Source organism: Theobroma cacao, chromosome 3, assembly GCF_053813885.1.
Source record: "Theobroma cacao isolate CCN51 chromosome 3, ASM5381388v1, whole genome shotgun sequence".
NCBI lineage: Eukaryota > Viridiplantae > Streptophyta > Magnoliopsida > Malvales > Malvaceae > Theobroma > Theobroma cacao.
The window spans coordinates 39,533,789-39,556,704 of NC_142641.1; the positions used below are offsets into that span (position 1 = coordinate 39,533,789).

At 37.7% G+C, this 22,916-nt stretch overlaps 5 protein-coding genes across 9 annotated transcripts; 2 read left to right on the forward strand and 3 right to left on the reverse strand.

The window, feature by feature from the left end:
- The first annotated feature begins 1,150 nt into the window (after positions 1-1,150).
- Positions 1,151-5,231, forward strand: LOC18605624 (uncharacterized). Of its 2 annotated transcripts, XM_007038736.3 has the most exons (5): positions 1,151-1,722; positions 2,848-3,109; positions 3,752-3,819; positions 4,549-4,940; positions 5,036-5,231. In XM_007038736.3, exons 1-4 carry the CDS (start codon positions 1,588-1,590, stop codon positions 4,924-4,926), a joined length of 843 nt encoding a protein of 280 aa, XP_007038798.3. In that variant the 5' UTR covers positions 1,151-1,587; the 3' UTR covers positions 4,927-4,940; positions 5,036-5,231. The 2 variants fall into 2 exon arrangements, with proteins under 2 accessions (XP_007038798.3, XP_007038799.3); XM_007038737.3 differs by having other exon boundaries at positions 4,549-5,231.
- Positions 5,232-6,404: 1,173 nt separating this feature from the next.
- Positions 6,405-9,009, reverse strand: LOC18605626 (uncharacterized). 2 transcript variants are annotated; one of them, XM_088804955.1, is made up of 3 exons: positions 8,830-9,009; positions 8,618-8,684; positions 6,405-7,675 (listed from the first exon to the last, which is right to left on the reverse strand). In XM_088804955.1, exon 3 carries the CDS (start codon positions 7,224-7,226, stop codon positions 6,597-6,599), a length of 630 nt encoding a protein of 209 aa, XP_088661081.1. In that variant the 5' UTR covers positions 7,227-7,675; positions 8,618-8,684; positions 8,830-9,009; the 3' UTR covers positions 6,405-6,596. The 2 variants fall into 2 exon arrangements, with proteins under 2 accessions (XP_088661081.1, XP_017973058.1); XM_018117569.2 differs by lacking the exon at positions 8,618-8,684.
- Positions 9,010-9,455: 446 nt separating this feature from the next.
- On the forward strand, positions 9,456-10,840 carry MIND (septum site-determining protein (MIND)). The gene has a single exon (XM_007038740.3). It carries the CDS (start codon positions 9,549-9,551, stop codon positions 10,533-10,535), a length of 987 nt encoding a protein of 328 aa, XP_007038802.1. The 5' UTR covers positions 9,456-9,548; the 3' UTR covers positions 10,536-10,840.
- A 264-nt stretch (positions 10,841-11,104) lies between these two features.
- LOC18605628 (uncharacterized) lies at positions 11,105-16,224 on the reverse strand. Its single transcript, XM_018117119.2, has 14 exons — positions 15,755-16,224; positions 15,465-15,670; positions 15,228-15,298; positions 14,865-14,953; positions 14,675-14,725; positions 14,181-14,276; positions 13,998-14,074; positions 13,567-13,756; positions 12,941-13,015; positions 12,440-12,690; positions 12,288-12,357; positions 12,117-12,212; positions 11,660-11,738; positions 11,105-11,561 (listed from the first exon to the last, which is right to left on the reverse strand). The coding sequence occupies exons 1-14, from the start codon at positions 16,184-16,186 to the stop codon at positions 11,485-11,487; spliced, it is 1,860 nt and encodes a 619-aa protein (XP_017972608.1). The 5' UTR covers positions 16,187-16,224; the 3' UTR covers positions 11,105-11,484.
- Positions 16,225-20,146: 3,922 nt separating this feature from the next.
- Positions 20,147-22,385, reverse strand: LOC18605629 (beta-carotene hydroxylase 2, chloroplastic). Of its 3 annotated transcripts, XM_007038743.3 has the most exons (8): positions 21,812-22,385; positions 21,652-21,711; positions 21,462-21,533; positions 21,207-21,341; positions 20,892-21,017; positions 20,694-20,750; positions 20,531-20,600; positions 20,147-20,406 (listed from the first exon to the last, which is right to left on the reverse strand). In XM_007038743.3, exons 1-8 carry the CDS (start codon positions 22,196-22,198, stop codon positions 20,291-20,293), a joined length of 1,023 nt encoding a protein of 340 aa, XP_007038805.3. In that variant the 5' UTR covers positions 22,199-22,385; the 3' UTR covers positions 20,147-20,290. The 3 variants fall into 3 exon arrangements, 2 of the variants coding, with proteins under 2 accessions (XP_007038805.3, XP_088660815.1); XR_001927115.2 differs by lacking the exon at positions 20,147-20,406 and having other exon boundaries at positions 20,428-20,600; positions 21,182-21,341; XM_088804689.1 differs by lacking the exon at positions 20,147-20,406 and having other exon boundaries at positions 20,428-20,600.
- Between the last annotated feature and the right edge of the window lie 531 nt (positions 22,386-22,916).

Genomic DNA, 22,916 nt, shown 5'->3' on the forward strand with positions numbered 1-22,916 from the left:
CACGTTTATGTATGAAGAGACCCTAAGATCACTGTTCTCAGAGAGGAAGCTCACTGTGAAATGGTTTGATATGAATGGCAACAATCTCAATCTGTAGCATTCTTGTTCTACTAGGACTTTTTAACGTTCCTTAATTTTCAGAGTACCAATCAACTGCACAGGGCCCATGGGCCCTAGTCCAACTGTACCTACATTCTCTGAAGCAAATCCACTCTGGATGGAGCAGGAAGGTAGGCCAGCCTTGAGCCTTGCCAGTGCTAGTCCCCACCATTTTTTTGTTCTTGCTAAAGTAGTCCCCGCTTGGACTAGGCGCAACTTCATGCCTTAATAATTCTCAATATAATTAACTTTATCTACTTTTGGTTTAAAAAATTATTTTGTAGCTTTGGCCCACTTCCAGGTTCCCATTTACAAAGGCGCATGCATTCGCCCTTTTCCCTTCTTAGTATTAGTATTTTTTTTAATTTACCTAAAAACCCGCACCACTATTCTCTTTGCAAGAAAATCAACAAAAAAGAAGGTTAATAAGTGTTTGGACTTATAATGAATTGTTTTTAATTTGATGATAATAATAAGATTAAATGTAAAATTTTTAATTAATGTTTATAGGCACCCCAATCCATCAACAAAATATAATGAAACTGAATTACAAAAAATAATATACTTGTAGGTTTTGACATGGTAGCAGAAAAAAAATAAACGAAGTTGGATAAGAATCATTTTCATTATTAAACAATAAAGAAGATATTCACTATTTCATTTTAAGGTAAGTTAGTATATATTGAAAAATAAAATTTTAATATTTTAAATAAAATAAAAAATACGTGTGTCTTGCTTAAAATTTATGAAAAAAAATACTAGATATCTCTTCTTTTTGTTTAATAGTTTATATTATACTTTCCGAGGCGGGTTATTTCTTCAAAGTTCAAATGCGGGGAGGGCCAGGACAGAAAAGGTCATAAAGGTCATTTCAGAAAAGATGTCGGTGTCTGGGAGTTAATAATTGCGTAACGTGACAACGTGGGGCATCTTATCTGACTCGGGGCTTCTAATCAGCAATCAGTCACAAACTCAGTGCCCGACAGTTGTATAAAAAGAGGGAAGACATATCAAACCACCTGCCCGTTTTGTAATTTTTATCATCTCCCAAGGGCCATTTCAAAATTCCCGTCATTTTCCTCTATAAGTATCCTTCTTATCGCATAACAACCGAAATATCCGTACACTTGACAGTTTTCGGTCCAAATTTTAAAAACTTTGCAAAACCTTTAAAAAAAAAAAAAGGAAATCTGTATCTCTCTCTAATCTAAACCTTTTGAGAATTAGAATTAGAAAGAGATTCCGGGATTTGAGCATTTCGAGGCAAAAAGGTTACTCCTCACTGTTATGTAAAAAAAATATTGTACATTAAATTCCAAAGAGAGCGAAAATGCGAAGTGCGATGGAGTGAGCATGCATTGAGTCGGAATTGAATCGCTGGATATCGAAGCTGAAAGAGAGAAAAAAGAGAGTCGGGGTTAGGGTTTTCTGGTGTGTGAAAAGATTCGAATCGAGAAGAAGAGAGAGGCTAGGGTTTTGGCGGTGAAGATGACGGAGGTCGTATTACATATATACGATGTGACGAACAGTGGATCGGATAAAACGAACAGCACGATCGTTCAAATCAACAAGATCTTCAAGGATGGAATCGGCCTCGGCGGCATCTTTCACAGCGCCGTTCAGGTCCTTCTTTCTCACTCTCTTTTTTTAATTTTGCATTTCTGTTGGATTCTTTCGCGGTGTGCTTAAATGAGATCTAGGGTTTCTGGTTGGGAAATTCTGACTTTGTTTTTGAGTTTCTAGCGTTTAACTTTGTTCAATTAAATAATGCAAATGTTTCGATGATGATTGTAATTTGTAAATAAGATCTGTCGTTCTGGTTGGTGCATTCAAGTATAATGTAGGTAAAGATTTATTTCAGAAAGGACGGCTTTAAATCTTTTAAATAAATCTTTATTTTGATTAAAATTAGTTTCAAGGTAGCTGGGAAAGGAAAAGAGATTGCTACAAAGAAATAATTGATAGTTACTCTGCAGAGTAATGGCTTATATCATCACTGTTTCTTTTGTGGCCTGGGAATCCTATTATTATTATCTGACATTGAAATATTGTTAGGGTATTTATTATTATAGCAAATTCACCTAAAGAAATGCTGAGATTAGGGAGTATACTCGTGTGTGGCCAAAGTTCTATAGAGCAGACGATTATGGTAGTCTTTACAAAGTTTTAAGTGAAAGGTTCTGCAGCTGTTTTACCATAGAGGATGTTGCAACTAGATGTTAGGTCTTAGTGAATTACTTTTATCTATTTCTGGTATTATTTCTGAAAGAATTTATAGAATATTTGCCACTGTATTACTTTATCTTGGAGAATCTTGCAACTGAACCATGTTAGTGGGAAAAGACAAAGAGAACAGTTTCTCTTCTGATTTCTTGTAGTTATTGGTACTGGCAATGGTTATCTTCATTTTTGACCAATTTAGGTTCAGTTTTTTCATTAATCTTGTTGTTCATCATTGTTTTCTATAGTCTAATTTTGTTAATATCAGTAACACATTGGATCAGGATACCTATGTGTATATGTAAAATATCCCTTTTGTGGATATCACTTCTTCAAAGTGAACATTTTGAAATGGTATTTATGCGGTTAGGTTTTTGGTATCAAATGGGTATTCATTTTGGTTGTCAACTTCTCATGATTCTTTCTTTGTTGTAAATTTGTTATTAATGCCATTCTTTTTGTCAAGCATTGTTGAGTGCTGTGCATTTGATGGTAAGATGATAATAACTTTATTTGCCCAATTGACAGGTATATGGAGATGAAGAATGGTCTTTTGGCTTCTGTGAGCAAGGTTCTGGGGTTTTTAGTTGTCCTTCTAGCAAAAATCCAATGTACACATATCGTGAGTTCATGGTCCTTGGAAGAACTAACTTTTCAATATTCAAGGTAAACCAGATCTTGCGGGAACTTAGTAGAGAATGGCCTGGAAGTTCCTATGACTTGTTATCCAAAAATTGCAACCACTTCTGTGATGAGTTCTGCGAAAGGCTTGGTGTCCAAAAGCTTCCAGGTAAACTTAATTTGAGATTTGTTGTATTCTTGTAAATGGGTTGAACGGCTGTAGTGTCCCTAGTGATTACTGCTTCTATCCATGTAACTTTGTAGCCCACTGCCAGATGGCCAAGTTCTTTCATAAGCTTAGTTGAATTTTTGAGGAAATTTATTTTTTCATGCACAATGTTCCTTTATGAAAGTCACTATTCTGCTGTTGGATTCAATTGTTCAATGAAAATTAAGTATATTTAAACAAAATTATGTGCCTGACCTCATGAAACTTAGGTCTGGCCTTGCTTGATGTCAAGTGGTGGAGAATGTTGAGTTTCATGTCAACTATTAGCTTATGAGTGCAAAATATGAGCTGAGTGCTTTGCTGCTCCAGTTCTATCATCTATGTGCTTTAGTGATAAACTTGAATATCTAACAGAAAACTATTTTAGGGTCTGGCTTGGGTACCTACCTTATTCTTAGTTAGGGTGGCTAGGGGCAATCATATTACTTTCATTTAACTTTGTATGCAGGCTGATGGGTGGCTCTGGCTGTATTTGAGGAGATTAAATGTGGTCACTGGTCGTTAAGAATGAATATGGCATGTCTTTTGTCAGTGTCATTTCAACTTACAGTAGCTTGGTTGTTCTCACAATTTTTGTAACAGGTTGGGTTAATCGTTTTGCCAATGCTGGTGATGCTGCTATAGAAATAGCAGAAAACACTGCTGTACGGGTGAGATTCCCTCCTTTAGTTCGTGATTGTAAATCTCTACCTTTCTAGGACTAAACGAACGATGCCTGCAAACATATACTCATCTGATCCTTACAAGATTTTGTGTGCTTTAGTTGTAGATGTATGCACTATTCAGCTTTATTCCTTACATCACTTGGTCTTCTTTCAATATGTCACTTGACTTGAGTATGAGTATTGTTTGATGTGTTCAGTTGTTATTAGGACTGGTTGTCTGTTTTAAATGCTTCTTGTTTTCATATCTTGTTGAAAGGTGTTTGCCTTGAAACTTTGTGAAAATAGAAGGTGGTTATTAGCATCTTCTGATTGTGAACTACATTATTATCCTGACATTGCAAGGATAGAAGATACTTACAGACAAAATTTGTGGTAATTCTCTTTTTTGCTTTTTTTCTCACCTTTCCTGCTGTCTAGTCTTTTGTGAATTTAAATTGCTGTCTACAATTTTATCCTGAAATGCTAACTACGTTGTTATTGTGGTTGTGAATTCTCAAGCATAGATAAATTGCAGTAAAGTTCTTTCTCACTTCTTCCCTCCTCTGTACATTCTAGTTTTTGGTGCATGTTGTGTTCAAGTTTGCAGTAAATATTGCCCTGAAACTTAAACTAATTATTAGGCAGAGATATGAAATGTCCTAAAGGTTAATGGTTAGAAGTTTAGACTGCGGCTATGTTTAGTGCTTAAATTTGTTGTAATGTTAATTATTGCAGTTGAGACAAGCCAAGACTGAGATAGTATCAGCCAGCAAAGTGGCATATCGATTCCTTGTTGGTGTTACTTCTGGTTCTAGTGGTAGTAGCGATTCCCCTGGCAATTCAAACAGAGGAACTCCCAGATTTCAAGCAGCTTGGTTCAAAAACCTCATCACTACTGGTGCCAAACCATCGAGCAGTTCTGAAATTGAGACTCAGGATGGCAATATCCTCCAACAGCACCAGCAACAGAATTCTGCCCGGACAGTGCGACAAAATTCTCAAGATTCGGAAAGACCGCTACGACAGAGTTTTCAAGATTCGGAACGACCATTGCAACAGAATTCACAAGATTCAGAACAACCACTGCAACAGAATTCACGGCATGAAATATGACGAAAATGTTTTGTGTAAGTCTTCTTATGTGTACTAGTTGAAACTCTGCAAAGCCAATCAAGTAGCTATTCATTGTGTATGAATGTAAAATGTTCATTTGTTGCCCCAGTTGAAATTTTCAAAATTATACCACGTGGACTGAAGTACATGGAAAAGACTCAATCGAGTACTCTTTCTGAAAACTCTCATCTCGTGCGTGGGGCTGGGCCAGTGTTCATTTGTTCCCACTAGAGATAGCCAATGTGTAGTAGGTAACTTTGAAACTTTTCTCTACAAGCTTTTTATAAAGTGATTCTGATTCCAAATTACTTGTGTGCAACAAATGGTTGGATGGAACCCAACTACTATCAAAAGGGCAATCCTGGCAGCGCAAGCACCTCGACAGTTAGCAATAACCAACAGTCAATTTGTTTAAGAGGCGTTGAAGGGTTTTCAACTTGTTAAACGTGATTGTGGGTTTATGCACATCCTGCAAGTTGTAATAACTGTGCAGTAATGCAAGCATCTAATGTGGGATAAGCAGGGAGCAGCAACTCAACTACCACCACAGCATAACCAGAGGTTGGGAGTAGAAATTTTTAGGAGAGACTGAAAATTGAACTATTAGTATTTCTACTATATAAACATGGGATACCGGGTTTATCTACAGAGCTCTAGTAACAGCTAGCAATTTATGTAATTAAATAATTTTATGTAGGCTCGTCTGATTGATATTTTGATTATTTGCTTTTGGCTTTTTGGTTTTTTTTTTTCAAAAAGAAAAAAAAAACCCAAAAGCATCAACCAAAGGCAAACCTTATTTATTGAAATCCTATCCTTGTTAACCTTAAATTTTGGAGAGTTCAGATAACGAATAATCCCCTTGTACAAAAAAGAAGAAAAGTTGGATGAAATACTCTTCAGTGACATTTAAAGAAAGGATCAATGCTCTGTCCATTGCACTATGGGTTCAGGAGTAGACAGTGGTGTTCTAGTGACACAATGGATTCAAGGGATGGTAGGAAAGGCTCTGAATTTGTGATATATAACAGCACGGAAAGAAATTGTTCTAGCAGACGCCCATATTCAAGCATCATTGTCTTATACTTCTAGTCTAGTTTCTTCAAGGCCAGTCTTGTCGCAACGTCGCACTCCCTCTCATTGATACTACCTTCCCACCCACCCCTACTACATGGGCAAAAAACAATAAAAGACACATGAATGGTGATACTTGAAAGTAATGGAAATGGTATTGAGAACATTAAAAAAATTACAAATTTAATAAAAGAATGACAGGCAAGATTAATTTGAATAAACAACAACAATTCATTATATTCTTAATAAATCAACAACACACTAAATCAATTGTCCAATACATAAGACTCTTAACATCTGTACTAATGCATTGAAATGGTGAGAGCAAGTCCATTCATGGCTTAAAAGTTTAGTCAAAATCATTCATGTTGGGGATAAAGAAAAAGGTCAACAGAAGATCACTATGAAGAAACAGACCATTTGATAAAATGGTAAACATGAGAGCAGGATAGTGCAACAATGTTCAATACAGAAGAAGCAATAAGAACAGATGACTGACAGAGTCAAGACATATATATACAGAGCCATTATTCATAGCTATGAGCAAAGACTCCAAGCAACATGGCAACATGGCAACATAACAACAAAACACTTGTCTAGCCTCTCAACATCCCATTGAGGACAATCGTGTCTACCTCTGCATCCTCTGTGATCTGGAGCGCTGAAACAGCCTGTGCTGCAATAAGACCAGCTGAAAGTCCTGCACTACCCCAGCCTTCATCCTCAAGATACGGAGCATGTAGATCCCTTCCATAAGCTCCATATGAGAAGGACCAATCATTGTTTCCCAACTCAGGCCACTCACATCCAGCTGTATATGCATTAGAGACCCACCCTTCACAGTTTGTGTGAGCCTGATGCGGTAGGCAAGCTCTCCCTCTACCCATAAATAGATCAAAATTGCCGGCATAATCCCAACGGTTGAACCCCTCTTCCTTGTTTAGCATAATCTTACATGAATCATCAGAGTCTTCACCAAGTAGGACATGTAAAGCAACAGCTTCAGCAATTGCAGCACCTTCCTCATCAAGCCTCTGCTGTTCTTCCTTCTTTTTCTGTTTCTTTTTTTCTAGTTCAGAGCGGATGGCTGCAGAAGTAGCAAGGGCTTTCTCCAAGCGCCTCTTTTTCTTCTCAGCCTGTTTAATACGATCCAACTCATCTTTCACCTGCTTCTTTTTCGCTTTTCTCACTACCGGTTGCACTTTATTGCATGCCTTGTTATCCATGAAAATTAAAAAGCTTTAAACACAGACTTCTGTTTACTCAGGATTTTTTTTCTTTAATAAGGTTCCTCTAAATTGTATACATTTCCCTATAAAGCTGTCTTTTTTCCTCTTTTACCTTTTTCTTTCAAAAAAACTTTCGATACTACCTATTTCTAAATAATTCCCTTATTGAGAACTAATATAATCCTATAACACCAAGACTACACCCACTCAGGTCTGTAGGAATATCTCATTTTACGTACAATGCAATCCCAAACAGAAACAACAGGAGAACACAGCAGAGCAGAATGGTATGTATTCACAGGCCCATCCCTTGGCAGCATCCTTCCTAATTTCCCACAACCCTTGCATTTACCCATCTTCTGCACACTGTGAGAACCAATAAGCTTATCCCTGTTGACAAATCAATAACTCTAGTCCAGTTCAAACAACTCACATGGCCTTCCCCACTGCAGTGAAAGTGGAACAACATTTAAGTCATCAAAACATGAAAGCAAACTTCATTGCAAAATTACACCGACACACATGCACACACAAAGCAGCAGATAATATGGACAAAAATACTAAGACAATCATAAACTGCACTCTTTGACAGTTCAACAATAATTAGGAGTTCAAGTGCTCCACAACAAAACTTCATGGAAAGAACTAATACATTGAACTTAAATAACACACTCAATAAAATTATCCAGCACCATTAATTAAACAGAGAGAGCCATTGAAATGAACTGCTACACGTGGGTCATGGACTCATGCTGACTTAAATGTAAAATCTCTGGAACTACAGGATAAGCAACACATAAATGTCCAGGTAATGGTGAGACAAATTACTATAAGCATATAACTATTACGGAACAGTTAAATTCCCCATGCAGTTAACATGTGAAGCCTCAATGTGTAAATATAAAGTAAATTAGAGCAGACAATTATCCGTGATGAAATTAAAACAGAGAAGCAAGAGCACCATCAATAGATACATAGTACAACCGAGTGATATGAAGTCAATTCCAGAAACCTAATCGATAAAATAGTTTAAAAGTTCTTTGCCAGATTGACGACATTGATTAAGAGCAATAAGACAAATAATCCCCAGCATATAAGATTGCTTATTTCTACAAGTAGTGAAATGTGTAAAAACAAAAACCCACTTGCTAAAACATCAGATATTTGAACCCCGACTCGATCTAACCCAACGCCAAAAAAGGGCTGAAGAGGATAAGACAGCTTTATTTGGTTAATAAAGTTTAATACGTTTACCATGTTATATCCAATCTCAATTTCATTTTCCTCTCTTTTTCCTCAACCTTCTCGCGAGCCAAACAGACGCGCCAACTGGATCTGTCCTATTAGTTGTAATAAAACCCTAAATTTAACTGAAATTAGCACAGTACCATTATTGAAATTACATGATCCACTCGACCGAGATGCACAACAACCATACTTTATCAAAATAAATCACTGCAAAACCATAATTCGCATCAGATCCAAATATCCATTAATCAAAACCACGCAAATCTTGACCCCAAAAGACAGAAAATTCAAACAATAATTAAAAAAAAATCCACCATCCAAAACCAAGGGGCAAGATTTAGATGAATCTAACCTTATCAAGAATGTTAAGAGGGAAAAATAAGTCTCCACCACTCCTTTTGGTATCGACAAAAATGGAAGGGAAAAGAGAGAGTAATAACTTAAGGTAGGTGTTTGGATCTACAGAAAATCAGAGAGAGTGTGAAAAAGAGCGAAAAAGAGGGATAAAATAACTGATCGGACATGAGGGAGTGGCGAAGAAGGGAATGGGTAATGGCTGTCTTTCGCCAATTGAATTGTGACACGTGACAGATAAATTTTGAGGGTAAATCTAGAATATCTGACTTTTCCCTTCGGTTGTTTAGTTATTAGGATGGGAAAACTGTGGAGTCTGCGCTGTCACGGCTAATGTCATGCCACTTGGAAAGTAGTTCGTGATGGATAGGCCTCGATCGTTGTGGGCCCACTTGGCCCAGATGATAGCAATCGTCCGATGACATTTCTCACATTTCCACGGTTGGGATTGTAGATCTGAACGGCATTGTGACTCGAAAAGGTGGAAGTTTCGTAATGAACAACTCTAAGGGTAAAATCGTAAGAGAGGCAAGAAGATTAAAAATAATATCACTGAAGCCTGAACCCGGAGTCAGTTTGTTTGGGTTTAAAGCCCATAAAGTCAAGACTGAACCCAAAAGGCCCAAATACCAGCTGTAACTCTGCTGATTTCTCACTTTCCCTGCAAGTCTGCTCCTATCAAATGATTTTCTTCTTCCTCCTCCTAAAACCCTAGCAATGCTCTCTCTGCAACTCTGTTCCGCGAACCCTAAACCGGCGTTACTAAATCCGTCATTTAAACCCTTTTTAAATCCAAGAACCCTAAAACCCCCAAAACCCTACGAAAAACGAAAGCTCATCGCCATTTCTTCAGTCCTTCAATGGAATAGAAAGCCTGAGCTGGCAGGCGAGACCCCGCGCGTGGTGGTTATAACATCCGGGAAAGGCGGGGTCGGCAAGACCACAACCACCGCCAACGTTGGACTTTCCTTGGCCCGCCTCGGATTCTCCGTAGTAGCCATCGACGCCGACGTTGGCCTCCGGAACCTAGACCTCCTCTTAGGTCTCGAGAACCGCGTGAACTACACGGTCGTCGAGGTCCTCAACGGGGATTGCCGACTGGACCAGGCATTGGTTCGAGACAAGCGCTGGTCAAACTTCGAATTGCTTTGCATTTCTAAACCCAGATCGAAACTCCCCATCGGATTCGGTGGGAAAGCGTTGGTTTGGCTGGTCGACGCGCTGAAAGCGCGTGAAGAAGGTTCTCCGGATTTTATATTAATAGATTGCCCGGCGGGGATTGATGCAGGGTTTATAACGGCCATAACGCCAGCAAACGAGGCGGTTTTGGTGACGACGCCGGATATAACTAGCTTAAGAGACGCGGACAGAGTGACGGGGCTTTTAGAATGTGATGGTATAAGGGACATAAAAATGATAGTGAACAGAGTGAGGACGGATATGATAAAGGGCGAAGATATGATGTCGGTTTTGGATGTGCAAGAGATGTTGGGGTTGGCATTGTTAGGAGTGATTCCCGAGGACTCCGAGGTTATCAGAAGCACCAATAGAGGGTACCCGCTTGTCCTGAATAAGCCACCTACGCTTGCTGGATTGGCGTTCGAGCAGGCCGCTTGGAGGCTTGTTGAGCAGGATAGCATGAAGGCTGTTATGGTTGAGGAGGAGCCCAAAAGGCGTGGATTTTTCTCATTTTTTGGAGGGTAGCCGCAAGGGGCAGTTTGTTTGGGGTGGGGTTGATCTTGGTGAGGTCTTGAGGAGCTATGTACAGTGAGTAAAGGTTGGTGGCCTTTTGATTCTTGCTAGTGATTTTGAAGTTTCTTTTGTTAGATAGCGAGGCTTGTTGTTGTAGGGTTCTGATTTCTAGGGAAGGTGTCTGTTTGTTGCATTCGGATGATCTTCACTCAATTGTATTCTTGGGGCGTGGTTGAAAATTTTGTTGTTGTGAATATATTGTTGTTTCAAGATTTTAATCTTCTGTATTTATTGAATTGAAACATTTAATTGCTCAATCAATCTATTGAATCTGATGAATCAAAATCATTAAGCTTGTAAGATTACAATGTTTGTCGAATTTGGTGAATTCATGGCTGTTGGTTTATCGTATTCAGTATCATAACTTGCGCTTATCTGTTGCTGTGAGATATGGATGATTCGAATTCAAGCCGACCAATGACATGCAGTGTACAATATGATTACAGAGTAATGCCCCGGAGGATAACTAAAAGAAAATAAATGAATTTTCTTTCAGAATGCTGACACAGCCCTCGCATTTGCCCTCAAAACTCATATCTTCTCTAAACTTCTGGCATTGCAGACTTTTTAAAGTGTGTTACATGATAAGCAGTTACAATCTAGGAGCTTTAGCCTACCTCATGACATTTTCATGGTCTCCAAAGCTTCACCCTAAGAAGCGGAATCGATTGTTTTTGATTTGGGCTACTAGAAAACTTTACAACAAAACTTTTTGCCTATCATCATCAAGAGCATCAGATATCATATATGCAATAGGCAGTGACTTCGTCACTGACTTCTTCCTTACTAGCAAATCCAGCAATCCTCCAGATTTTACATTATGCAGTTAAATCTGTCAGTTTGGTGACTGTGCTTTCCATCCAGATCTCAAGAATCAAATGATGCAATGAAAGGATGGCTGCTAGTGCTTAGATTTTGCTTTACATAATCTCTTTCGCAATTCATGCAGTAATTTAGGGCCCACTGTGTTGATATCACCTGTTCATGGAAAAACTTCTCAATTAAAATAAAATCTTCCATTTAAAACTGTTCAAATGGATATCATAATGAGATTCAGTGTCTAAGGGATTGATTACCTGCTCCAAGGGTTAAAATGACAATTTCACGCAGAGGATCCTTGGATATCTCCAGTGCTAGTTTATCAACCACATCCTCCTTTAAGCCACCATGGAACATTAGAGTTAGACCTTATAGAAACAAATTTAGACAAGGAAACAAACTGTTTTCTGATCAGTTAATAACCTAGAAGTGCTGCATTTCTGACAGAGTAGCTCTTGATTTTAATAGTTAGAACCAGTTTGTCAACATTAAGATAGCATAGCTAACATCTTCGTATTTCATTCTTTTACAATACATATATACAACTTTTCATATTTATAAATTTGGTGAACAGATCCATACTGACAAATTTGTGGAGCAGTTCTGCGAAAAGAAAAAAAAAAGAATAGAACAAACATATACCATATCCTATTATATGTATGATGATAGATTTCATGAATATCAGAAACTGAAAGGCTAAAGTTTTTGTACTACCAGAGCTGGGATGTATTCAGATGGGGGACCAATAATGGAAGCAGCTAAATCCTTTCCAGAAACATTCCAAGCACCTGATTCTCTGACAGAATAAACCTGACATAACAAATCATAATGTTAGTAGTCCCTTGTGACAGAAAATTGCAACTACAGTGGATGAGGTACTTGTACCGCTGTAACCACAATGTAATCTGCATAACTTAATGCAACGGCAAAATCATCCTTAAACACTGCTAGACGACTGCAAAAGTCACCAAAAGTAAGTCTGGCATAATGTATAAAAATTAGTAAATTCACAATTCACATATTGTACAAGTGAATGCCTGTAAGTATGAGGCTGGAATACCACCAGCAGTCTCTTGAATGGGAATCTCTGACGTGCTGCTTGAAGAACCACGTAAACTTCTGTTGGATGGTGGGCATAATCATCATATATATGGCATCCATGTATTTCTCCAATCAACTCAAATCGCCTAGAAAGACCTATGAAATTGGACAAATGTAACTTCAAAGAGCTGATTAGTTCACGTGTTGGCCTTTGGTCATGTAAGAGTGCCATCACTGTGGCAATAACCTGCACAATGGGTGATAGTAAACTATACTGAGACTAGCAATGCTGCATGGGATACTTAAACAGGCAGTGATGGAATCTTATTTACACAGAATCTAACTTAGCTAATTTCAGCTTGAGATGAAAAACTCAAGATACTGGCTGAAAAATGTCCAGAAATTAACATAAGCTTATATAATCCTATTGAGAATGAGAAGAACGTGGTCACTACATGGAGAAAAGAAATTTTAAATCAGCAGGTGTTTTCACTCACTGCTACTGAATTGAGGACATTATGAACTCCTGGAATTTGTAGACTAATCTCTGCTAATGGCTGTCCTCTATGGCACTGCAAGTAATCAAAATTTTCTGTAGCGTGAGCAACAATTTAAAAAGTAGAATACAGGTGAGTTTCATATAACTTTTATGAAGTACAAATACATAATCACGCATGGATGAAGGTTCACCACCAATTTGCATTAGCAAGCTAGAAACAATACTTATGTAACAATAAGAATCTTCCTCTAACTTTCAGTGTAGTCTTGAACAATCAAGATCAGTGGCAAACTACAAAATACCAAATTAATTGGCTTCTTGTACCAGCTAAATCGACTGTCTTCAGTTTCCTTAAGTTCTTCTTACAAGTTACAGCAAACAGTTCAAGTTCTCAAAAAAAAAATTGTTTTTCATTTGCACCAAGTTCTCAAAATAAATTTTAATATAAACAAATAGTATAAACTACTATTAAATATGCAATTAACTTTTCTTAAAGGACTTCCGAAGAAAATGACTTACATCATCTCCATAAGCAAACAGATAACATTTGATATAAATCTAGCTTTCTATGATTAGGTTGTCAAAGCAATCAAATATCGAAAACAAAGAAATGCTGACACTTACAAGTACATAATCACTGCCACCCTGTGAGTTGGGACAAATTGATGAAGCATGCCATTCATTAGTACTTGAAATTCCGTACGTTGTTACATCGTAACCATCAATATCTGAACTTGGAATTGACATCGTACCAATTGAATGCTCTGGTTTAGTTCCTTCTCTTGTGTAATCTAGCAAGGAATATGCTCCTAAACTGTTGTTTCCCTTCCAAAGGAATTTCTTCAATTAGTATAACCAGAACTTCTGACTTCTGATTGTGGTATATGTGCATATGGAAATTCTTTTAGCAGATGTTCACTATCTCTAATTGATAAGAAAAAATTACTACAGATGAACAACAGAAAACACAAAACAATATGCTGCAAGAGACTTGGAAGACCATTCTAAGTGGTCATAATTCAGTATATATGACAACATGGTTGAGCAAAGCATACCTATCCCCACATATGATGAGATGTCCACCCATTCTGATTTTTTTAAGGAGCCTCCTGTACAAAGTTTTAACGGCTTCCTAATTGACAAGAAAAGATGATCTTCAGTTCAAACTAGGCACAGCTATCAATAGTTCACAGCAAAATTGTTATTGCACATGCATTATTAGACAATGAGAAACAAACCTCATCTTGAAAGATATCCACATGCTCCCAGTCCACATTTGTTATGACAGCTATGTAAGGTGATAACCCCAAGAAGCAGCCGTCATATTCATCAGCCTACTCGTATGTCAAAGATGGAATGTTAAAATGCGAGTATTAACATGCACAGACACATATCTAAGAGAATGGAAAACCAACCAACATCCTTATGCCTTATTATACAGTAGAAAAGGACAAGGACAACAAAAATGAAATATCAATCATTCTGATTGATTTGAAGAAATATCTCAATAAACATTACTCCACAAGAAAGATATTCAAGTACCAAATTGCTACCTCAAATTTTCAAGGCATATACAATGAAATCAACTACTATTTATGTTCAAGGTCCATGAAGCACTCCTTGATTATTTTATTGGAAGAGAAATCGTCCTTATATGTACAGGAAATGTTCATCCTACTCATCCTACAGAGATTAATATATCACAAAAACTAGAACCAAAAAGAAAGAATACCTCAAGCACAAAGTGCTGACCATCACCCCAGATTATATTTCCTCCAGGAAACTGCAAAAAAACAGTTTGCATCCAATGGAGAAATGATTTAAATGAGATGAAAAGAGGAAAGAGAGGTTTATGGTGTAAGGAAAATAAAATTAGCTAATCCCATCCAACTTTTGTCCCAAGTTGCACTTTAAAACGTTACCTGTGGCACATGTGCTCCAACTACAGCTGTGAGATCATCTCCCATTGACTTCAAAACATAAGCTAGTAAACCAGCTGTTGTGCTCTTCCCTGAAATATGTTACAGGAACTATATATTTCTAGAAAAAAGAAGAATATGAATGACATAAAGATAACTTAAGTACATATATGAACACAAATTAGTCAACGTTTTGATTACATATCTAATGAAATGTCCAAGGTGAAACTTAAGCAACACAGAAAACTTAATGTTAGACAGTATAAAGAAGCAGCATAGCATTACAAAAGCAGAGCTAATGCAGTTCACCAATTTGAAATGCTCCCGGCTTTTATAAATTACAGCCAACAAGACAAGATCATATACCATGGCTTCCACTGACTGCAATTAATTTGTGATGCTCAGTGAGCTTCGCCAACCAAAAATCTCGTTTGTAACTGTGATAAAAAGAACACAATAAACACCAATTACACTAAACAAGTCATTACAATGAACATAAGGACCCAACTACAAAGTTATCAAAGTGACAAATAACTGTAAATTAGATGTATTTCCCAGGATTTCTAGAGGATAAAAGTAAGCTAATTTAAGCTTAATACTCACACAGGTACTCCAATGGACTTGGCATGTAAGATCTCTACATTATCTTGTGGGATGGCACTAGAAACAACAACCGCATTGGGGAATCTTGACCCATTTTTGCTTTGAATATTTGAGACCGAATGACCAACATGCAAGCGTACTCCAGCTTGTTGCAGCCCATCCATGAAGCTGGTCCATGTTAAATCTGACCCACTAACCTCAAAACCCTAAAGATCAATGCAAACAAATCAAACCTTTCCTCACATATAGCAGTACTATTTCTGTTACAACCAGAACTCGGAAAAGCTTACGTGTTTGACAGCGAGCAAAGCTAGAGCCGACAACCCACTACCTCCAACACCTACGAAGTGAATCCACTCTTTCTGCTTTTGATACTTAAGATTTAACTTGCATTCTTGTTCTCTTTTCGTCGCACGCGTTGCTAGAAGTGAGATACGACGTTTCTCTTCCCAGGCAAAGATGCATTTCTGAAATAAAATGTTTTGACGCCATAAAGGGCTCTTGCTTTTAAGTAAATGGAAGTGGGTTTTGACTTCGTCGTGAAAATTCCCCCGAAAACAACACGAATCGGCCACCGACATCGCCGGAGTTTCAATCCTGTGTAGTACTGTATTGGTTTTCCCCGGGAAACGACTCAAGGAAGTGATTTGATTATTTTTTCCTTGGGCCCCAAAATCGAGGCCTAATGGGGAAAGTGAGCCCACGTTCTTTTTGAAAATCATGATTCTGGCAGCGGACAGAAGTAGCTTAAATTTTGGGCCTCTAATGGGCCCAGGGTAACCTAACCCAATGGGCCCAAAACAAGCCCATGATTGAGAGGAAAAATTCAAGGAAGTGACAAAATGGCCCAGGCCAAAATATTTGGTGAGCTTTTGCAATCTAAAACATTTGATGTTGTGACACCCTAATCATTAATCAAATATTCATCCTAAGTGAAAAAATTTTTCACATACGAGCAAGAAGCGACATTTACCCAAATATTACTAGCTGATTTGAACAGTTCAATGATTAGACGTTTCAAGTTCAAAATCCAACCTGCAAAAGGGGGAAAAAAAGAAATTGATGTTTATCGAACTTTAGAAGCGACAGTGGACTTCCCATAGGGCGAAGGCAACAATGGGTAAAAATTGCAGCGGAAAAATGGGAGACCAATTGATAGAAATGGGTCCAGAGCCCCACCTTGGTGGGGTGAGGTGTTGGGTAGGGGCGGTGGGAGAGTCCACTATCAATGGTCCACGTTCACCTAATTGATCAATCAGACAGAACTAAAAGTGCCGAACAAATTGAATAACAAATAAAACGAACCGACCAATCACATAGAGCCACCTCCATCAACTAAAAGAAAAGAAATATATATCACAGTGATCGATATTATTCTCCAACAGAGAGTCTATCCATCTCTTTTAACCCACCGGATTGTCCATCTATTGCGTCAAATCAATGTAGTTATGTATGCAGTAGCAACCAATACTATTTCTGAGTCTGATAACAGTAGGGAAGCAAATGGAAAGTCTGACGCGAGCTTGCATGAACGCGTTTTTGCCACGACAAGGAAAAGATGGTTTTACTCGTTCAATGGATAAACTCGATCGTTGACAGTACGTAGACCAACAAAGTCCATTATTTTGGAGTTTTAGGTTGTGGTCAGATGTCAGATGCAGAATAATTGCAAATACCCATGTAGTTTGACGTTGTTCCCAGTATTTTATAGGTGAAGGCCAATCTCAGAAGATTGCTTTTTGTTGACCTCTCCCAGTAAATTAATGACTTAAAATGACGTGGGGTGTTTTGCTAGGTTGTTTAATTTTGACAGGTAATGGAACTGGAGGGGATGGTTATTGGTCTTCGATGCAAAACCCAACACACAGATTAATTATTATCCGTAATCAATCATTGTGGTAGTCCTAATCCTTTTTGCGTGGTTTATTAAAAGTGAGTGCAATGGCCACTAAGCTTACGTTTCTCTGCATTAGAATACTTTTTGGGGGTCCTGAAGTCGGAGAAATGATGCAGAGTTTACACGTAGCCCATGAACTGAAAATGATGGGAGGAGGTTTTCACAAGGACAATCATGATGCACCGGCAGTCACCCCCACCCAAAACTTTGCATAAGCTATCCTGCACGTCGCGGACTCTAATTTTGGACTATTAGGTCTACGCCTCTAGCTAGGCTCATCGACCAGTCTGTCTGGTTTGGCTGTCCCAAAGTTCCACTTCGACTTCCCCTCCATCTGCATGAGATTGTAGCTTTGATCTAAAGAATTTCCAGTGGCCTGAAATAAGTGTTGGTCACGTATGTATGTATTGTGTAAGTCCCACCCCCCTTTTTTATCCTGAATTAGTATCTGCTTTCCTCTTTGCTTGTTCTTCTGATACAATAATTGTCTGTTTCTGTAAAAAAAGTGGAATAAAAAGAACAAAGTGTAGGAGCCATACATTATTGATTCCATTTTCCAGTAACAGTCCGAAGCACCAAGCAGACAAGCTCCAAGAGGATTCAAATACGTGGATGGCTGTCTCAGGAATAATAGCTAACTTTTGGCTCCGTTAAAAATGGCTATCCATATAGAAGCTAATACATAATGCAAACACAAAAAGTCAATTCCATCAATGAGTACACTTCTATAATTATGGAGCGCAGAATTTTGTAAATTCCACAAAATGACAAAATAATTCTTCGTTCTTTTTTTTCCAAAGTAAATATACTTGCCTACCAGGGCACCCAGTAGAATTGTTGGAACAAAATGAACTGATTCTAATTTCAATGACAAAAAGTTTTTTAAGGGAAAGAACTGGTCAGAGTTTCATCCTTAAAGAATTGGCCAATGTTTCGTGTATGTAAAACAATGCTCATAACCTTAAATCCCCACAGACTAATTGATTCGCATGTGTTTGCCTTCTTACACCTCTGATGTTCTGTTTAGGGTTACAGATTTATTTCTTAAGCAACATGGTGTCCCTTCGTTCATTGTCGGGGACATGTACAGCCCTATGCTTCAACGAACCAACATAACCAAACTATTTTTGGGGTTGACCCAAATAAAGAGAATTTGAACTCCTAAAGTAGGATTTGATCATTTATAGAATTTCATTTGGAATGATTCTTTCATTTTAATCAGTTTCTTGCCCCGTCCTTGCTCTATAACACGCTAGCTAGTCTCAATGCCTTTCACATGAATTGTATTCCTTAAATAATGGTTCAAGCATCAACTAATTAATCTTTTGCACCTGGTTGAAAAGTGACTTTCATGGCCTTACCAACCTACAGAACAATAATGTCCATAGAATGGTCGGCAGAGTGGCCCCTGTGCAAAATTCAGAGTGTATCTTGTTCATTATATTGGCAATGTTATTTTCAATCATTAAATGATCATGCCCATTTTATTATTAAAGCAGGAAAATTTAAGAGTAACTAAAAGTAAATTTTTAAATAGGAAAAAAAATCATCTATGTAAATTACTTTCATTTATATATTCTTCATAATTAATCTAGCAAAATAAAAGAATATGATGAGATCCATTAAAAAAATTTATGATAAGAAGTCATGTGTAAGTATAATTTTAAATATATTTAAATAATTATATTTGATGAATATCGGTTCGTCACAATTATTAATATATGTAGATCATAATTAGTGTCATTTAACCGTAACTAATGTTCTCAATGAAATAGACAAATCTTGTTTTGTTAATAGAGTACGTAATTTTGTACAGAAAGGATAGTGACTAGAATTATTAACGATATATCAAATGTAGCTCATTTCTAAAAGGTGAATGGCATCTAGATATAATCAGCTAGATAAGGTTGCCACATTTATGATTTTGGGCAAGAGCAAGCTTAAATTATAGGACCTTGGGTAATGGCGAGAATAACTTTGACAAATTGTTGATACTTGGGCCTACCTTTGCCAGTTTGGTCAAGGACATAAAGTTCATCTTGATGATTTAGAGATCAGCAGGTTCAGGATATGCCTCAACCTATCTTGGCAAAAGGAAAATCTCCTGATGATAAGATTTCAAATTAAAAGTTGTTTTGGCCTATTTGCTTACTCCTATAAACCAATGCTGTGGGCTTGGCTTAACCAAAAAGTAATTTGCCAGCGACTTTAGAGTGTTCGAGCAAAGACGAGGTGCCTACCCAAACAGGACAAGGGGACAGCACATGGGCAGAAAACAGTAAAAAGTTAAAGTTGAGTTTACACATTCCAATTGGTAGAAATTAAGATTCATGGATCAGTTTATATTATGTTAGAAGATATAAAAAAGTTCATGACTGTCTTGATCATCAGAAAAAAAATATTGCATCCTTTTCCTTTTCCATCTCTTATTAGAAAAACCTTTTAGGTTAGATGAGATGAGAAAGTGATACTTTAAAACCATGGAAGTCGTACTGAATAAACAATGACAGTTCTGGAAAGAACATGCTTATGCTATGTTTTTTTTTTTTCTTCTTTTGGGCCAATAACCTGCTACGTATCCTTTGAAAAGATTTTCTTGCAAGTTTCAACTAATTCAAGTATATTTAAGAAGGTTTGGCCGTTTGGGCGGTTACAGGGCCCAATGAAAGCAAAGTTGGTGCGAGATTTGGCTCATTCTTAAATTCATTATTATCATCGCAAATGAACCTAACAGATCACAGACTTATCTTTCACCCCAAAAAACCAAAACTAAAAGCAATTACCATTAACAAACAATTTCTTGTATTTCTCTTTTGTAAGTATGAGGATTTTACAAGTCACTAGACACCTATTCTCAAGCGACGCTTGAGTTCATTTTCAGTGGAAAAACCATAATCCATACACTGTATATTTCTTTCATTCTGAACTCTTAAACAATATTGGTAAATTGAGATTGAGGGCTTTCCGTTCCCAAGTCATTGTCTCTAATTCTGCTCCTTTGACCCATGTTTTCTTCAAAGAGAAAAACCAATCCATGTCTTTCGCCTAATAGGAAAACAACAGTGATTAACTAAAAATCATTTTCCATTTACGATAATGACAGTATTGTATCTATATACTGGCAATTGTTCACAAATGGGTCCCTTTAAACAGCTGAATTATCACGAACCCATGCTTGATTTGATTCTCCTATTGATCTCTTTCTCCAACTCCTCTAGACCTCCCACTTCCTCAACCTCCTGCTCCATAACACAAAGAAAAATCTAAGGAAACCAAACAAATGAAAATAAAGACAATATGAAAGAGTAGAAAAGGATGTTTAAGACAATCACCTTAGGCCCTAGAAACAGCCCATATGGGACACCATTGAATTTGTCTGAATGATGGAGCTGAAACCCAAACATCAAATCCGAAGAAGATCATGGCCATTAGATTTGGTGATAAGAAAAACCCAAATAAAAATTGGTAAAAAAAAAAAAAGCTTAAGTTTTGTCTTCTTATGTAAGATGTTTCGTGTGGTGCATATTGACCTGGTGGGCCGCAGCAACCTTCCTGAAGTAGGGCACGTTGGCAATGGGCCCCACGGGGAATCTCTTATGGACAAGACCATCGTGGACGAACATGTAGGCCATTCCGAACACCGTAATTCCAAGCCCCTGTAACCAAACAAATATTAGAATAAAGGCGGGGTCATTTTAGAACATGCAGAAAAAGTTTCTAATCCCGACTAATTAAGTAGGATTAAACCGTTAATTAAGGAAGACTATCAAGATTCATAAAGATAATGAGAGCGAAAAAGAACAATTAAAGAATTACTAACCAAAAACAGACAGGAGAAGACTTACAGCACCAAAACATAGACCAGGAACGAGGCCTTTGTTGAAGAAACCATAAGAAAGGAGAGCAATAGCTGGGACCGCGTTGATAATGGCGAACACATCGTTTAGCTCGAACGGACCTTCTCTAGGTCGATGGTGAGACTGCAAATACAGAATTCATTAATTCGGTTTTAGCAATCTTATTCAAGAGAGTTCAATCTAAGCTGCTTAGCTTATTTTAAAAGGAAATGGAAAGAAGGGAAATGAAAGAAGAGGAAATACCTCGTGCATATGCCACAAAGAAGCGTGCCAAAGCGCTCTGTGAGCCCATCTAGCCCAAAACTCCATGCCTACCTGAAAATCAAAACGACCCAGTTTCCGATTCAACACTCAAATCATACTCCAAATGCCGATTATATTAGAGTATTAGTCAGTAGTAAAAATCTTGATGACGGAGATATATAGAACTTACCGCAGCACCAACCGATAAAGCAAATGTACCAAACATTTCAGAAAGAGGTACCTCTCCACCCTTGATATAGAAAACAACCCAATTTCAGAATTTGACCGTACTGTTAGAAGGAAAAAAAAAAAAGCAAAGAGAAAGGGAAATAAAAAGAGAGGAAACTAACCTCCATTTGCCAAGAAAACCTATAATAAACAGCCATAACAGCCATGGACGTGATCCCAAAACTAGACATGACAGCAGCAACTAGGTAAGTAAATCTTTCTGATCTCTTCCTAGCTAACTTCTCCGCCAGACGTGCTTGTATTAAGATCTGAGAATCTCTAGCATCCTCGGATCCTTCTTCTGCAAGATTTACGATCTGGGGAGCACTTTGTTTCTGTTCCTCCAGCACAAAACAAACAGCAAAGCTTCTCTTCCTTCGAGCTCCATATAGTGTTTTCTGGAGGCGAAGTAAAGGATGAAAAAGTGGAGTTGGCTTCGGCTCGAGGTGTGAGGATAGAAATGAACGAAAAGGTTTAGGGGTTATGGCGGCGGATAGGCCTGCCGCCATGGAAACAACCGCGAGAAGCTAAACTTGATTACGGGCTAAAATTCTAAAACCTTAAACACAAGCTCCCACAGAGGATACAAAGACCGAGAAAGAGGCAGAAGCAGACGAAAAGAAATAGGGCGGTGCGAGGTAGGGGAGAAATGTCTGGATTTTAGAGCGTGGGAGAGGTTAAATGCACGGAGACCACAACTTTGCTGTCGTGACAAAGTTTATGGAATTTAAACACAATTTCTATTAGTTAATGCATATGGTACACATGGTAATAGAAAAATCCTTGTTTCATCTTTAATTTACCAAGTTGCCACCACCGTTCATATCCAAATATAACACGTGGAAAATTCATATTATGTGTTGTTGAAAATTATCTCTAGCTTTTCCCTTGTACTTTCTTTTTTTCTATTGAGCGTTTTTCTTTTCTTCTCAGTTCTTAGGATCTTAAAAGGGGTGATTATTTGTGGTGGTATACCAGTGTATGCTAAAATGGTTTGATCTTCCTTTGGTCTCATGCATCATGTGAAAAGAAATCACGTATGGAGACCCATTGAATGCTATACTACTAAATGAGAGATGATCAGATTTATTTTTTTTCCATTCTCATTTGCACAATATACGCATTTACTGTCATCATGATTAAGAGCATGATAATAGTTTTTTTTTTTTTTCAAAAGCTCTTCAACTTCTTAGAAGTAGTTGTGACCTTCGTAGACTTTAGAGACAC

Bases quoted from the DNA above. Each gene is read 5' to 3' on its own strand.
- LOC18605624 (XM_007038737.3), top strand. From the start codon at position 1,588: ATGACGGAGGTCGTATTACATATATACGATGTGACGAACAGTGGATCG. The intron at 1,723-2,847 runs GTCCTTCTTTCT...CCCAATTGACAG, and splicing joins TCTTTCACAGCGCCGTTCAG to GTATATGGAGATGAAGAATG. The intron at 3,820-4,548 runs GTGAGATTCCCT...TAATTATTGCAG, and splicing joins CAGAAAACACTGCTGTACGG to TTGAGACAAGCCAAGACTGA.
- LOC18605626 (XM_018117569.2), bottom strand. From the start codon at position 7,226: ATGGATAACAAGGCATGCAATAAAGTGCAACCGGTAGTGAGAAAAGCG.
- MIND (XM_007038740.3), top strand. From the start codon at position 9,549: ATGCTCTCTCTGCAACTCTGTTCCGCGAACCCTAAACCGGCGTTACTA.
- LOC18605628 (XM_018117119.2), bottom strand. From the start codon at position 16,186: ATGATTTTCAAAAAGAACGTGGGCTCACTTTCCCCATTAGGCCTCGAT. The intron at 14,075-14,180 runs GTTTGTTTCTCA...CTTGTCAATTAG, and splicing joins TGGATATCTTTCAAGATGAG to GAAGCCGTTAAAACTTTGTA. The intron at 13,757-13,997 runs GTATGCTTTGCT...GGGAAACAACAG, and splicing joins CTCATCATATGTGGGGATAG to TTTAGGAGCATATTCCTTGC.
- LOC18605629 (XM_007038743.3), bottom strand. From the start codon at position 22,198: ATGGCGGCAGGCCTATCCGCCGCCATAACCCCTAAACCTTTTCGTTCA. The intron at 21,712-21,811 runs GTTAGTTTCCTC...TTCTATATCAAG, and splicing joins GGTTTTCTTGGCAAATGGAG to GGTGGAGAGGTACCTCTTTC. The intron at 21,018-21,206 runs GTAAGTCTTCTC...GTTTGGTTACAG, and splicing joins CTGGTCTATGTTTTGGTGCT to GGGCTTGGAATTACGGTGTT.